General features: G+C 39.3%; 1 protein-coding gene across 5 annotated transcripts in view; it reads left to right on the top strand.

The window, feature by feature from the left end:
* The window catches only part of PTPN2 (protein tyrosine phosphatase non-receptor type 2), a 31808-nt gene extending 15980 nt beyond the window's left edge, over window positions 1–15828 (top strand). For 2 of the 5 annotated variants that reach the window (XM_042032020.1, XM_042032031.1), the window contains 5 exons: window positions 4454–4663; window positions 6012–6170; window positions 8624–8814; window positions 10348–10449; window positions 14995–15828. In XM_042032020.1, the coding sequence (XP_041887954.1) occupies window positions 4454–4663; window positions 6012–6170; window positions 8624–8814; window positions 10348–10449; window positions 14995–15016 (684 nt within the window). In that variant the 3' untranslated portion in view covers window positions 15017–15828. Of the gene's footprint in view, window positions 1–4453; window positions 4664–6011; window positions 6171–8623; window positions 8815–10347; window positions 14313–14994 lie in introns of those variants that run through there. The other 3 variants (XM_042032004.1, XM_042032012.1, XM_042032041.1) reach the window with 2 other exon arrangements.
* Window positions 15829–16734: the final 906 nt, after the last annotated feature.

Below are 16734 nucleotides of genomic sequence, written 5' to 3'. Positions count from 1 at the left end.
TGAAGGCTTTTATAAGGAGTGTGTGAAACTTGACAGACGAGCATTTTTTTTGTCTTCATCTGTTTTACTTGACGCTGAAGGCACCAACTTAACCTTTGAGCGTTTTGGGTAGCGTTTTATTCATGTTCATACTCTCAGGTGACTGAACAACTTGAAGTTACTCTAAGACTTTTGTACCTTTTTGTTTTGAGTGATTGGATAGTCACTGTAAAAAGGTTATGGCAAGGCTTGTTTCACTGGAAGCTAATCTAATGGCATATTACTTTTCTGCTCAAGTCTTCATGTGGATCTCTGCTTGTAACTTGGAGCTTGTGCTTTGATCATCCTTTGATTATGCTGTTACTTCCAGCAGCCAATGCAGAGCTGTGCAGTGTGGTGCATCAGTTTTAGCTATCTTTGTTATTTATGGAAAGCTTATCCCAGTAGTTCCTAAAACTTCCACTAGAATGGTTTGATTTTTTTTTTTTAAATTGTCATTTAAATGTTGTCCATGATTATTCAAGGATTTTTTTTTTTTTTTTTGGTAGCTAGTCTTAGGGAATAAATCTTGGAAGATTGCATTGTGGTTACCATAGAACAAGCTGGTTTTCAGTTACCATGCAGAAATATGTTCCTTGTGTATAACATACAAAATTTTATATTGCTTCCTGAGTTCCTGAGTCTTGAAGTCCAGGGACTTTTATTTTAAAAGATTAGCTAGTTTCCTGGTAACACTTCAAATTAAATTAGTTGTTATTTAAATTTGAATTTTTGTCCCTCAACAGCTGTGAACCAAAAAGCCAAACCTCTTCTCGTAACAGTCCCACATCACTTCATGTAAGTGCTGCATGGCCCAGTGACTGGGAGTTGTTTAAGAAGGGGTCATACAGATCCACACAAAGGCAGTGTTTTAGCTGTACAGCTTGACTGCCAAGCACCACTTGAAAGAGCCATTCTGTTTAAAAGAGCAATGTGGGAGGTTTGAAATACTCAAATGGGATTTGGCTGTAGGATTAGAGATCACGAATTCAAAGATGACCAGCTGGTTCCAGCACATTGCAATGGGACTCTTGTAGAGAGATGAAGAGACTAGGTATTTTTATAATGAGCTGAAGGGATGGAAAATCATGGGCTGGATAAAGTCTTCATACAAGAAAGGAAAGAAAAATGTAATTCTGTGGGTTAGGGCAGAGTGACATGTACAACAGCACTGTTTCATCTCTCTTTTAGAAATAACTATTTCGGATTACTATACAATTAGGGTGACAGTTGGCCATATTTTTTTTTTTCTTCAGGAAGAGGATGCTAGTGCTTGTTACAGAATGGGATTGGGGGAAAAAAACCACGCAACCCCCCCCTGCTCTCCCCCAAACCTCCCCAAACAAACCCTACAAGTCACCTTTTTTGAGATTACAAAAATCAAATGACAAAAAGGGGCATTTTTGCCTTCTTGAGGTGTAAGGGATGCTTTCATCTGGAATGCTTTTTCAGAATCTTGAAGTAGGGAGTATCGATTACCACCTACAAAGACTGTCTAGATTCAGAAGAAGTAACTTTAACCTTTACTTAGCACGTGCCTTGTCGCGGGTTCGGTTTGCAACCGGGCGGAAACACCAATTTAGTGTAGTGGTTTGGTCCAAAATACTCATTACTGTTTATCTTCTGTGATATAAGAATTAGGAGAAATGCAAAGCAGGCACTAAACTTGAAAGAATATAAAGAAGTTTATTAACAGACCTAAAAGAGGGGGAAAAAAAATTATACCACCTTCAGAACTCTCCTCCTCCCCCCACCTTCCTCCCTTCTCCCACTGACAATGTAAAAAGACAACCCTTAAGATATTCAGTCTGTTTACCACTTCCATAATAACCTTGTTCAGTCCATTTAGAAAGAGAAGTCTCTTCTTGCTCATGCTGTGAAAACATTATCACAACGAGACAGCTGCCCACTTCCAAATATTGTTCAGTCCATTTAGGAAGAGGAGTCTCTCTGCCTGCATTTGAGTCCCTTCCCCCGACTTGCAGCTTTTCCCGCAACTGCTTTCGAGGGTCCACTCTTGAAGTTTTTTGGGGTACAATTTTAAGGTTGAGCCATTCAGAAACAAAAACAGAGGCCCTTCTCCTTCCCTGGGAGCAAAGGGTCTTCATCATCTTCATCTTTAGGACTATCTCTGGGAGCATCTCTAGGGACTGAGGTTTTCTCCTTTCCCGTTTGGAGCAAAAGTCCTCATCTGGTTCATCTCTCCCTGTCCAAACTTCTCATGAAATTACAGCTGCGTCAGCATCTGCCTATCTCAGCGCAGGTGCTTTTGCTCACGAGTTGAACACTCCACCCCCCATATCTTCATGAAATTACAACAGGATACTCTGATACATCATAGCTTCACAACAGACTTTCAGCTTTAAGCATCTCCTCTCTCTCTTCCCTCAGGTTTTCAGCTCTTCACAGCAGTAAAAGGGTTAATCTCACCTCGGCCTTGCAGCTTTGCAGCTGGAATGTTGAATTTTTCTTATCGAAGTGGAGAGGGGGGAGAGCCGAGCCGCTCCGGCTGCCCACGGCAAGGCAGTGGGGGGGGTTCCACGGCTGGAACAGATCCATCGGCTCCAGGATGGCCGTGGCCCGGCCCGGCCTGGCCCAAGCAGGGCCTGGCCGGGCCCGCTGGCCCCCACACGGGGCCCGCAGCCACCTGTCCCAGCGCCGGAAACGAGAGAGAGCTTGGAGGGGGAGTTTGCCTATTCTTAAATGTGGATCACAGAGGTGATCACAACTTTAAGTGGCTTAGAGAATTGTCCATATTCAAACTGGCCAGCTGATAGGTTCTATCAGTTCCCAGAGGAAACTGTAAGCACCCCTTAGCAAGGACGTCCCTTCTGGGACTACGCTTGCTAACCTATGACATGCCTTTAGCTCACCTCTCGAGTTTTCTTCTTAATTTTGTTTTTAAAGTGATGAATTATTTTTCTTAGAAATAGAGGAAATTGCTTAAGTGCTATTTCCAGATTTCTTACAAAAAATATATCTCCATGATTTTTAAACAAACAGGTCATTTCAGTTGATTTGTGAGTTAGCTTGCTAACTTGAAAAACTAGGTACAAAAGAGCAGTAGGAAAGAAAATGCAAACTCTTTAATGCTTTGCTCCAGACAAAGGGAAGCCCCAGTATATTTATACAATTTAGGGCCTGATACTCTTTTTTCCCCTATAAAATCTTTGTGTGAACTCGTTTTCCCAATATCATAGATCACAATTTGTTGTCCTTGTTGATCACCTAGCTAAAAGACAAAATATTTTTGGAAGATAACTGTGCATTTGAGAGTGACTGGAGTCATGTTAATATCCACTGTTTTCTGTGAAAGTATTGGCGAGTCTTGCAGTATCAGAGATTGAAGGCAAAAGACAAATTGGGAGAGTGTTTTTGTTACTGCAGAAACCATATTTTAGTTTCACAAAGGAATTTCATAAGTTGTCTCTCATAAGAAGTTGAAACAGACTGAGCAGACGAAGAACAGTAGAATTTATTTTAATTTCATGGCTATATTTTACTGTTGCTGAAGAAGAAAAATAGCTTTTCTGGAATACATTGATATTTTAAATCCTTTGTGTTTAAACTTTGCCAAAGTTTATGTCGATTTCAGTCTATGCGGAAAATTGGATGTAATGGAGGGAGGGTAAAAATAACTGAATATTTCTAAAATTCCTGAGCTAAAATGGGTGATCATTTTGTCTCAGAATCACCATGGCAAGGAGTAGCATTTAACAGCAGGTCTGAAGTGAGTTCCATAAAAGTATGATCCAGATTTTATATACATACTTTCATGCTGTCATTTCAGTACTTGGGGTTAGTTCATCATGTTAGGAGAAGAAACTCTGCTAGAGGGGTTCTAAAGCAGCTGTATGATTTTGGAATCCTCCTTTTTTACTAAACAAGAATATGTCCAGCAGAAGTCTTGCTAGACATCCTGCTGTATGGATTTTTATAGGCCTTTTCCAGGAAGGAATGCTTCCTGCTCCTCTCAGTAATGTGGTTAGTATAAAGGAGATGTAATACCTCTTGGCATTAAAACTTGCTCTGAGCAAGAGTGCAGAGTGTATACAATGCTGACATGGGCTTTTTCAGTCATGTTAGTTCTAGCTGTCTAGTAACTGCTGTCAGCCATTGAACTGCATTATTGCTAGAAAAAGAAGGGTATTTGGGAGTAAGGAGTAAAGCAAATCAAACATAGCAGTGGAAGTTTGAGAAGAAAAAAAGAATGTGTGTGGTAATAATTACAAAGGAGAAAGTTACTGACTCAGATAAAACTGCTTCTGCTTGCACTGTTGGTTGTCATCCAACTTGAAGCAAGTTACTGGGTTGTTTGTCTAAAGGGGATGTTTAAAATAGAAAATAGCTGTTGATTGCGACTGGGGAAATGTGCGCTAACTGAGCCAAAGAGGAATGCTTTCTAGTTCTACTGTTTATTTGTTTTCACTTCTAGAGTGGTGAGTCCAGGATGATCTCTCATTTTCATTATACTACGTGGCCAGACTTTGGAGTTCCTGAATCCCCAGCTTCATTCCTGAACTTCCTGTTTAAAGTCAGAGAATCTGGTTCACTGAGTCCTGAACATGGACCTGCAGTAGTTCACTGCAGTGCAGGAATAGGACGTTCCGGCACATTTTCATTAGTGGATACTTGTCTTGTTCTGGTAAGTGTTTGCATTTTCTCTGTCACCTCTTTCTTTCTCCTGACACCCTGCCAACCTTCCCAATATGGGCTTTTTGGTCAGAAGGCTTTAAAAGCATTGAAGTTAATGACATTCCAGTGGAAACTGAAATTAAGACAGCATGCTTTTTTTCCCTTCACATATTTTGATGGCAAAAACACAGCTCTTGAAATGCATTTACAAATCCATGTTGAAGTACATTACATATTTTCAGAGCTTCCTGGAAAGTAAATTGTAAACATTCTTTTCCTTTTACCTAAGATGTGCTTAGGAAAGGTTGAGGATCAGTTGGGTTTTAATATGAAAAAAGCTTGTGAATATATATTGAGATGGTTGAATCTATAAGTCTTTTGCTCAAGAGCCCTTTTCTTAAGGATGCAGAGAAATTGTTATCTGAACTAGGATGAGAACTCAGGCATGCCCCTGATTCTCATGCAGTGTGTAATTGTGGGCGGTGCAGAATTTCCTTGCTGTGCAGCCCTCTGGGTGGTGGGGCTTGATAGCCAGTTCCAGGGCCACATGGATGTATAGATTTTTTGATTACTTAGTGAACTGCATCATCTATAGTTGCTCATGGTGTGAGTGAACCTTGAATGTTAAATAATATTTTAAATCAGTTTAAATTTTTGTTGGACTTAGAAGTCCGGGCACAGAATTTTCTCTTTCTGCTTGGTAATAGTGAAAAGGACAGCACAGGTTTAACTGAAATAGGATTTCAGTTAAATTACAAGAGACACATTTTTCCGGTTTGGTTAGATCCTCTCAACTTACTTTTTGTTGGTTTTTTTTACTTCAGTTTTTCTTTGGTTTTATACATTTTGAAAAACATAGGGGTATATTTTGATGCAAGTATACTTCAAAAACACCCTGTGTATGTAATGTGGGGACAAGTGTATGCATGGCTTGGGTTAGGGATTCTCCTTTAAATAAGGGAACTTCTGCCATAGTCAGTCTGAATTACTGCTCTATTCAGAAGCAGTAGGAAATACTACTTTATGGCTCTGATTCTTACAGTCCTATTTCAAAGTCTGAATACAAGCCTGAATGAAATTGAGCATATCTAAATGTCTTAATTTTAAGACTTAGTATTAGGGTACTAATTTATTTGTTTAATACATGATCCTTGACTTGTTCATAGTAAGTTTTCATTAGATGGTTTGCATTTTTCCTTCAAAAACAAATTAGAAATCATTTGAGATGTTAATCTTCCATATTACTAATAGAAGCATAATAGGGAGAAATGAATTTTTAGATTGAATTTTATGACTAATTTTTATTTGTAATTATTTTTTATATACCATTGACACTTTCAATGTAACTTGCTTTACAGATGGAGAAAAAAGACCCATTTTCTGTCGATATTAAGAAGGTATTACTGGATATGAGAAAATATCGAATGGGACTTATTCAGACTCCTGATCAACTAAGATTTTCATATATGGCTGTAATAGAAGGAGCAAAATTTATAATGGGGGATTCAACTATACAGGTAAATAGCTGGTTTAGCTCCATGGTTAGCTCCATGTATTTGAACAGCAGATTGCAACAGTAGTAAAAAATAGGCTCCAGATTACTTTAAAACATGTAATTTTGTGAGATTTAAATAATTAGCCTTTTTTAGTAGATGCCTAGGAGGCACTGTTCAGTGCCTTCTATCAAATGAAACTTATAACCCTGTGTATATGTCCCCTCTTAGATAAAATATAAAAATAATTTTTCTGTCCAAATGTTAAAAAAAAAAGTTCAATCAGTATTTTCAATACTGAAAAGTGAAAAGTAATGCCCAGTATCACTTTGAAAATAGCAAGGATCTTTTTTAGAATCTCTTGATGTTTGCTGTGTATTTTCCTAGCAGATAAGTTGCCTGATGCTACAGATAACATTTTTTGGTTAAAACTGCCTTTTTTCTTAAAAACCTTTAAAATTCGTGTTACAGTTAGTACAGTCTAGCCAAATACAATGATTTTGGGTGCAAAGAGATTACCAAATCTCACTGTTTTATCAGTGTGGCTTGCAGACATAACAGCTTACAGCTGTGTTAAGTGGCTGGGGCTAGGTGGGAGGGAGAACTGGGAGGAGAGGCTTTGAAACACCTTTAATTCTACTTTCATATGCTAGGGCTTTTTTATTTTGTTGATTTCTTAAAATCACGAATAGGGCAGATAAGCGAAAGCACATTTCCTTTCTTTGTGGTACCGGTAGTGGTCTGATTCTTCCCTTTAACAAATGTTTCTTGACTTGCTGTGTAAATAAAGAAATAATTTTGCACAACTGCTAATCAACACCTAGATAGTGTGCTGCTGGTCTGACACCTGTGCCCTGTGTCTAGAAGACTTCATGATTCATCCTAAGACTAACAGCAGTTTAGTCTCTTCATTTTCTGGAAGCTGTTTCTGGTGGTATGAGGTATTGTGTCCAGTAACATTTTTCTGCTTTCCTTTTTTTAAAAAGAACTGCTCCAAACGGAGCAGTTCTGGTTCCCACACTTACCCATCTAGATCACAGGATTTCTTACTTCGGGATATGAGGGAGCATTCAACTCCGAATACTTCTTGTCATGTTCAAGTGTGTTATTTATTCATAGTAAGAGAATGCCTAGGAAGGCACACTTCTCATTTGTTCTCTTGTTATGATTGTTCCGATGATATTTCTTAAACCAGTGTTTCCTGCAGTGCAGGCATTTGTCCTGGTGCTTCTCTCTTCAGGCCTCAGCATTATGTGCAGAAAATCAATTGGCAGTTCTTAAAAAGCAAATTTCTCCTTTTAAGGTCAGCTAGATCATTTTTATTCCATAAGGAACAGTTGTACTCTTCAGAATGTGAGAGGTATTCACTTCTCTCTGCTAGTGATGGAGAGGGCCTGAAGTTACTGAACGCCTCTCTAATTTAACATTAGCCAAATGTTTATCTCTGACATCTCCTTGGATTTTGGAAGTCAGTAAATGTGCAAACACAACTTTCATTTGCAGTGGAGGAGTTGGTTCATTGTTAAAACTCATTTTGTCAGCAGTCCATTTATAAGTAGCTGTTTTTTTTAATATCACTCTGTGAATTTGATATTTAGTTTAGACCAGCAGTTGTGAAGTCATTCCACAGACAGGAATCTATCACTTGTTTTGAGAAGAGTCAGTTTTCAGTTCATTTACCTTGCCATAGACTTTTAAAAGTAACTGATTTTTTTCCTGCAAGGTATTTTATGTCTTTATAGGCACTGGCTGATTTGTGTGAGAAAAGAAGTGACTGTTTTTTAGGGCTGATTCTTTTCCTTCCTGTGCACTTTCTAGGGTTCTTTTCTGCATGAAGTTTTTGCAGCAAGTCCTTCAGACTATTTATCATTAGGACAGAGATATAGCAAAACAGGTTTACTTGCAATTTCTTTTTTTCTTCCATCTCATTTCAGATTACTTCTCAAAACAAGGTGAATAACTCTTTTATGATGCAGTAGATCTCTGGACTAATGGGCCACTAGGTGAAATAGTAGGCCATGACTCTGGCATAGATAACTCTTTGTTAAAGTTTCCCAGTTCTCTCTTCTTAGGCAGTTCTTGCATACAAGGTCCTTTTGTATTTTGAAGCCAGAAAAGGTAAGAGCACAGCACAGGCCTGTAGCAAGTAGAGGGAGATGGGAAGTGCTGGACAGCACAGGATTTTTAAGACAGGATGCTTCCTAATTGTGGAGCTGCTGTGGACAGTACAGACCCTGGAGACAGTGGCCTCATGCCTTCACAGTGGCACCATCCCAGAGAAACAGAAAAAAGGATCATTCATGGTTGTTGGATGAGACACATCTTGACCGAACTTTATTTCTTCATGTAGCAATTTTTTTTTCTTGATCTGGTAGTTCCTTTAATCTACTTCTGTGACTCTTCTTTTGGAAGACATCTTGGCAAGGGGGCCCTTTAATGTTAGGGGAATGTTTGAAATATGTTCTCCTTGTTTTCAGAAACGGTGGAAGGAGCTCTCTAAGGAGGACCAAGCGCCAAGTTCCGAGCAGTCTCCTCCACACCCAACCAAAATAACCACAGAGAAGTACAATGGGAACAGCATAGCCCTGGAGAACAAAGATCAAATGGAGAAAATAAACACTGACCTGTCCACTAAAGTTCAAGATATCACAGATGGGAACATTGAAAAGTAGGCAAGATAAACTTTTAAAAGGCAGATGCACTCTCTCAAAAGGTTGAATTATTGTCTGCTTTTCTTATTGTAAAAAACCTTCAAGATCTTTCTGCAGTAGCAGGGGAGGACACGTGGTATTTGACTGTCTTATTTAATGATTTTAAAAATACAACCTCAGTGATTCTTTGTGATATGGTTTTACTGTTCAGAGGTCAAGAGAAGAAAAGCAAATGTCTCTAACTGAACCAGCTAGACCTCACACTTTTGAAAGCATTTTCTTACAGATTGTCAGTGAACTCCATTGTGCAGTGTGAATGAGGTCCTAAAATTGTCCAGCATAATTTCATACTGATTTTTAAATACTATGCTAACTTATGTTTCAAAAAATACATGGTTCCTCAGAAACACAAAGGTTTGATCACAATACCACTTTCTGTATAGTGGTTGAAATTGTATCACTGGAGCCGTGTATTAGCCTCTGTTCGTGTTAAATCTGCCTGCTGAGAGTAGGTTCCTGTGGCTCAGCTGTGTCAGGTGAATTTGCCTTTCTCTTAGGAGTGCTGATGCCTCAGCTGGAAGGCACCGTGTGTCACTTGGGTCTTCCAACACGCGGGTCACCAAATGTTGATCCATGGCCAGAGATCCAAAAACTGGGCCAGGGCTGTGCCAAGCTGAGCCATGTGGTGAACAGAAGGAGGCAGTGTCTGTCCCAAAGGGCTGCAGCCCGAGATGAGACACAGCAGTTCTGTGTAGATAAGCTGGAATTCTGAAATAACAGCTGGCTCACCAAATGCCCCTATGGCTTTCTTTCTGTGTATTCATGAGTGTTTTGAGAGAGAATGACAGCAATTCTGTAGATGTTTGAAGGAACCCCTCACAAGCAGGAGTGAGGGTATGGATGTGAGTGGTGGCTGTGTGTTGGAAGTCAAAGAAAGTTGGTTTTTGTGTCAGAGTTATGCTGTTTTAGAGATTGTGAGGGCACTTTTGGAGACAAGAATTACAAGGTGGTCCTGGTAGTGTACCACACTGAACTCTGGTTTATTGTGTCCTTTATCATGATCTGGTTTACATCCTGAGATGAGTACTATTAAAGCCGCATGCAGCTGTGAGTAGGGGTTGGGGTCAGTGTATCATTGAGGCTGGTGTGAACTCTGCAGTGGAGGCGCCGTGTAAGTACTGTGACGCTTGTACATCATACCTGGCATTGCGTATAAAAGCAGCCTCCATGCAAAACATTTCAGCCACCAAATGGAGCAGAGACAGGGGTGAAAGCCTCTGCTCACATAATTTAACTAACTCTGTTCTCTGTTGAACTTGTAGATGAAGTACCATGTACATCTTTACATCTGTCATTTACTTATTCATGGGGCTTCACTATCTGAAATTCTCTACATTAAGGTGGTTAAAACATAATAAAAGATTGCTTGGTTTGGATTTTATATACTGCTGTCATATGCTACTGGTGGGTTAACTACTGGAAGTGTTGGATATGATAATAGCCTTTTTTCCTGTTCTTCAGTGTAAGATTTACGTTTTTTTCTTTTTAAGTTCTGTCCGAAAACGACTGCGGGAGGATAGAAGAGCGAACACAGCACAGAAGCTGCAGCAGATGAAGCAGAAGCTAAATGAGACTGAAAGAAAAAGAAAAAGGTGGTTATACTGGAAACCTATTCTCACTAAGATTGGGTTTGGTACACTGATTTTAGTTGGTGCTTATTGCTGGAAAATGTATTTTCAATAACATTCCTTGTAAGTAAACAGTAAGTGTGACCTCTCCAACGGCTAATTTTGCTGGAAGGTAATGAGTAGGGGTGTGACTTTAAGCATAAACTCCTTATTCCTGGAATGGGTACAGACTGTTACATACAATAGAGAAGTGATGTAAACTTGATCTTGTGTCGACATCTCAGGACTTTCCCCTGCAGGTACTTAGAAAAATGAACCGCTGCCCCCCCAAGAGAGTTGATGGTTTTTGTTTATATGAGCAGGTACAAACTTGCCGCAACTGTTTATACACTTTTAAAAATGGTGTTCTACCAGATCTTCAGCAAATGCTGAACCATGGAGGTTTAGCTACCGAAGGCTGTCTGGATTTAAATTTACATGCCTGACATAAGCAATAAACAGTGTTGTATCATTTACATTATTAATGCAAAGAAGTTATCCTTAAATATGTGTAATGTGTAATGTACTAGTGACATGAACATAAACATTTTATATTCTTACGACCTAGGATAAATATATTTTATAATTGCATATTTAATCTTTTTGTAGTTCACTGTACTTTCAAAAGCTCAGTTTGTACAAATTTCTGACCAAAAGAATTTCAATTTGAAACTAAATGTAATTATAATTTGTGCATGAAAAGAACAGTGCAACCATTCCCCATATTTGACTCTCCCGTTTGAAATGAGCAGCTAGGGGTCTGATAAAGCACTTGCCAGTTTCTACTCTGTTAATTTGCATTCCTTATTTATTTTTTGTAGTTTTCATTATTTAAGTAAGACGTAGAAATTTGATTTTTTTAAGGCTTTTGAGAACTTAGCTCCCACTGCAAATTATACTGTTGATTAATGTTAATTAATTCAGACTTCAGCTACTGTTTGAAGGCCAACATTGTTCAAGTTCTGACATTCCATTAAATGTGAAACATAATGTTTTGTGTGTCTATAGATTTTAATTGCTAGAAAAAATAAAATTAATTCATCAGTACTAGGTGTAGAAAGCACATCAAAGGAAACTGTAGGTGGACTTTCAAGGGTTGCTCTAATAGAAAAGAAATGTTGGTAGTGTTCTGCCATACCCAGTGTTTTCAGCTGTATGAGCCATTTTGGTAGCTTCACAAAGTCTAGAACTGCTTTTCAGGTTCCCCAGCACTGTATTAGAGAGACGTGCTAGTAAAACACTTGACTAATATTTTGGGAATATCTGTGCTACAGCTCCTTTAAAATTACTGAGCACTCCCTTTCCATTACTTGGGCAATAACACTTTCTATATAGTAATGTAACACAAACCATTTTCTGCCCTTTAAATTACTTTTGAATACAGAAATGGTATGTGGCTGAATGTAGCTTGTTGTTCAAGTTAGAATCTAATAATGTGTAGGATTGGATTGTATTTTGAAATGTGAATTTTATTTATTCAAGCATTGCCTTGTTGGGTGACTTCAGAGAAGTTGTGTTTTCTCTTTCCATTTTCTGTTGGGTGTGGGGTCTTGGGGGTTTTCTTCCACCCCCCTCCCCCATTTTGTAAAGCACTTCTTGGATTTACTGCTGAAAAATACTCAAAGAGCTGGATGATTACTTTGCTCCTTATTCAAAGGAATTGACTTCAAAGTTTTCCAGTACATCCAAGCTTGGTAGTCATATACGAGGCATGGGGCCCAATTACTCTGACATTTACTACACAAAGCTAAGTACAGTTTACTCTTTAAAATTCTCATTTTGCAGTAGCCGATACTATTCTGGACTATGCTGTTTGTATAGTAAACAGATGCTGAAGGGTCCTGATGAGGAAAACAAGTGTAGTTTCATAGAGTACTGGATTTGGGAACTTGTGCATCAGTAGGACAAGACAATTTGTTCCACGGCATTGCTGACCAACCATCCAGCTCAAATAGCAAAATGACTTGCTGACTGCTGGGACATAGCACAGGCACACAGCTCATGTATTTTAAGACATTTCACAATTTTTACAACCACAGTAACTTCTAGCCAGCAAGAAGACTGTCAATAGATTTTTTTTCCTTTAAATTGAGGACAGGTTTTTCAGTATCAGCTACAACTGATAGTAGGTGTAAATGTATGTGCCTTATAAAGATATTTTGGTTATAGAAAAATACACGGAATGTAATTTAAATGCTTTTGTAACAGAAATATTCCAGATTTTATTCTAAATACTTAAAAGCAGCTAAGGAAAAAGTGCAGGCGAAACTTAGACTGATACCACACTGTCATTTATTGCCCTTCTTTTGGCATGAGACGGATTTCCTGGGCTACCAGGATCTTACAGGCACTGAGCTCTAACTGCAGCTTGTCAAGTTGTCACTTGATTTTTTTCCTGGTTCCATCTTCTAAATTCTGGCTTTTCAGTTTTCTTGATCCTGAGTAAGCATTCCTCAGTTCAGGGTGGGGCAGGGCAGGGGGCAGCCAATTCAGATCACCTCACACTCTGTTACCTTCTTGATGCAATAAAGCAGGACTTGCACATGCAGCAGTTGTTCTGTGAAAGTTTGGTTTGGTTCTGTGCTTGCAAGTACCTTGGGAGTCTTTAACTGTTAATAATTTAAGGAGGAGGAACCAGTACAAGCCTTGGACAAAACTGTTTTGAACAGTGAATTGTTCATGACAGTATGAGAATAGTAAGGAAAATCAAATGATTGGTCTCTTTGTACATTCCAGGAAATAATTCGGATAAAAATCTTCTTTCTGGTCCATCACTAATCCTTAAAACCTAAAATCTGGAGGATTGTTTTCTGTGCTGCACACTAAGCCCTTGTGATACTTTGTTATTCTGTAGGATTTAAATTTGCAGCAGTTTTGCACAGCTTGGATGTTAAATAGGAACAAATATGGGCCAAAATGAAGAACTGTCAATCCCAGTCACCTCTGTCATAGGAAATGCTTAAAGGGTGAAATTGAAGGACATGCCTTCTGACCCCTCTTCTCTCCCCCTCCCCAGTTTCTGGCAAGCTGCTGGCTGGTCCCATGCTACTTCTAAAATGTTGTTGGGCTCTATTCAGAATGTTACTATGTTTGTTCTTCCCCTCTTCTCTGGAAATGCATCAGCCGAAATACTTGATGCATAGTGGGCATCTCTGATTAAACAGTGTTTGAGTCTCAGATAAACACTTGTGTACAAATCATGCACGTGTTCATGAAAAAATACCTAGCAAACATTTGGACCTCCACTGCAAGGGGTTTGCAAATTTGGAATTAATCCTTTAGGTTTCCTATTTGTGTTTTTGGTGCAGGGACAGTCCACTTAGTGACGGTACATCTGTATTTTCCTTGAAATGTATTAAGTAAAATAATTTAATTCAGTGTGAAATAGCAATTTGGAAATAAACCTCTGGATTTGTTATGGGAGTGAGATGTTGCCAGTGAAACGTAGCTTATTCTGTTAAAGCTCGAGTAATATGGTTTACTGACATCAGTTTATGTCCCCCTGAAAAGGGAGGAGGCATAAATATGTATGCATGTATGTGTGACTGGGTCATGCAGGCAATGAAAAAGCCTGGTTAGCTTTATGTTTAATGAATGTAAACCAAATTATTTAGTTTGCTGTTTGGCATTATAGTAAAACCTGAGACACTTGAGGACTGCATGAGAAACTAAATTAACAATGACAAAAGAGGAAGTCTTCTGCAGGGCCAAGTGGCTTAAGCCAGAGGACTGTACTTGCAAAGGTGATGTGACACACAGTAGTCTTCCTGGGCCTTTTTGTTTGCCCCCAAAGTTTTAAGTCAGTCTTTCATTTTTATGTACAAAAAATAAACGTGTTCGAAATTGCATCTCTGTCTGAGTCTTTATTTAAATTGGAAGGATAAATATTTGGAAGCCCTCTTTCAATGTGTCGTAACTGGTGGAGGAAAGCTGCTTTATGAATCAGTGTAGTCCTTGCAGAACTCAGACGCATTTTACCCGTAGTAGCTTGGGGGTGTGGTGCTGTGAACACCAAGGTCTCTTTCTGTAGGCTCGGAGTGGAGCTTTGCCTTGCCTAAGAAAAAAGTGTCCAGTGCTGGGGTGTCTTTCTCACTACAGGAAATCTTTGCCTAGAGACAGTTACTTTTGTGCCGCTGTAGCAGGATTGGCCTACAAAGCTGTGAGAGGTGATGTGTTCTGAGATGCAGCCTGCCATAGTCCTACTGAGGCCCAAGGAGACTTCTGCAGTGCTTGTGGTTAAAGGTGTGAGGAAGTGGTTTGCTGGACTGAGCCCTGTACTTGAAACTCTCCAGCAAGGATGTGCCTCGTACTGTAACATGGAAACACCTTCTGGAAAAGCAACGGCTTTCCAAGAGCACTTGCTCAGAGGCAGTAGTTGCTCCAGGGAACACATGAGAAGCTGTTTGGTGTTGACAGTGAGCTGCAAATCCACTGTCAGTTCTTAGGTTTTTTTTTTTTTTTTTTTGCTGTTGTTTTTTATCCCCGTATTCTGTACTGAATCGGTGACTTTCTTTTGGTTGTATGTCGCAGGCCGAGACTGACTGACACCTAAGCCTTCAAGACTTGTGAATATTCTGCAGCTATAAACTGCAAACTATTGACATGCAAAGCGAGACATGAACCCCCTCTTCGGGAACAAAAAGTGAGGTCTGTTAAGTACCAAGAAGACCTCAGTTATCTGTTTACAGCGTAAACTGCACCGAGGGGATGAAGACCACCAGCAGCGTGTGCTACTTTGCAAAACGAAATAATTTGCCATCTTGTGTTTTTATAATGCCTGTATTAATGTAGAAAGATGTAAAAGAAATAAATTAGGAAATATTTTGTTTTGTACTGCCATTCTTATTGTATTTTTATACTTTTTGGCAGCATTAAATATTTTTTTAACTTGATGATGTGCTGTTGTGTGCGCGTTATGTTAGGGAGAACCTGTTAAAGAGTGTGTGTTGTGGAAAAAGAAGGGGTTTGCCTTAAGGTTTCCTGATACCTGTCTTAAATGGAAAATGGCAAAATTATTAGAGTGCGCTTTATGCAAGTATTTTCATTAATGCTAAGTATTGTAGTTTGATTTAGGAGGAACTCTTGCACATTTCTTTTATAATACACCACTAAGAATCTTATTTTACTAATCTGACCAGTCAGTTTGGTAATCCTTTTTATGTTTGCTATAAAATATGCACAAAATGTTCAGAATAACTTTGCGACGGGAAAGTGTTCTGCTGGTGATGCTCTAAAGGGAAGAAAGATGGACAACCTGACCTCTCTTGACCCACGGTCCTGTGTAGTTAACGGGAGCTGAGGAACAAAACTGAAGCGCACAAAAGTCAATGGTGTCTGTAATTAAACAGGTTTTGGATTGTGCCATTGCCGTGTGTTGTATGTACGGTATTTTCCTCCATGTCTCCCACCTTCTGTCAGTGTTCTCCTTGACACAGTCAGGATAGATTGGAAATGGGTAAGCCACAGTGCTGTGTAAAGGAGTTCTTCCAGTGGGGTCAGCAGGGTTTCCAGCCTTGTGCCTTCGGTAACAGAGTTGATCTCAATTCTGCACATGTTCTCTGATGGCTTCAGATAAACCTTAAAACTCACAAAACCCCTATATATTTACTATGACTGTCTAAACTGCCATGTGGTGGGGTTTTACGTGGGATTTGCACGTTGTATATTTTTGTAACAGTTTTTTGTACAAGTCATATAGTTACTGAAAGTGAAGTGTGGAAGGGGGGGAAATCTCAGCCAACTCAGGCACTTTTTGCTAAAAAAGGCAGCAGCCTGAAATCTTAGCAGAATTTGGTGTTGAGGCCTATTCATGAAAGCAGTCATATTCAGAGTTGTGTTGAACTTGAAGAGGAAGCTGAAGCAGAGAGTACATAATGCTATTACTTGAGCTAAAGACACACTTGACACCGTCCTGAAATAGTCTAAATTGCCAGTCTGGTTTGTCCAAATTTTGTTTTCTTTACAAGGTTTACTATTGTTCTGAGCCTATGCTGGAGGAGAGAACAACATTGTGACTTGATTCAGTTTCCATTTTCAAGTTGGTGCAGCTGTGAAACCAGGAGTGTTTGTACCAAGAGATCAAGCTCTGCCAAAACCACTGCAATAAATCCTGCTATTGTTGATTACAGGAACAGGGCCTGTTTATACCACGTGGGACATCTTTGCGTAAAGCTTCCAGCTGTTCATGCCTTTTACCTTTTGCTATGGTTTAAGTTTTCATTATTTTCCCCCTCTTGGGGTTGTGAGTAAGCATGCACTGCATGACTACTG

This window comes from Corvus kubaryi, unplaced genomic scaffold (genome assembly GCF_017639235.1).
Source record: "Corvus kubaryi isolate FWS band 111438036 unplaced genomic scaffold, C.kubaryi_AGA036_p1.0 132, whole genome shotgun sequence".
Lineage (NCBI taxonomy): Eukaryota > Metazoa > Chordata > Aves > Passeriformes > Corvidae > Corvus > Corvus kubaryi.
Note: the sequence above shows the minus strand (reverse complement) of the source record. Positions and strands in the feature narration are given on the sequence as shown.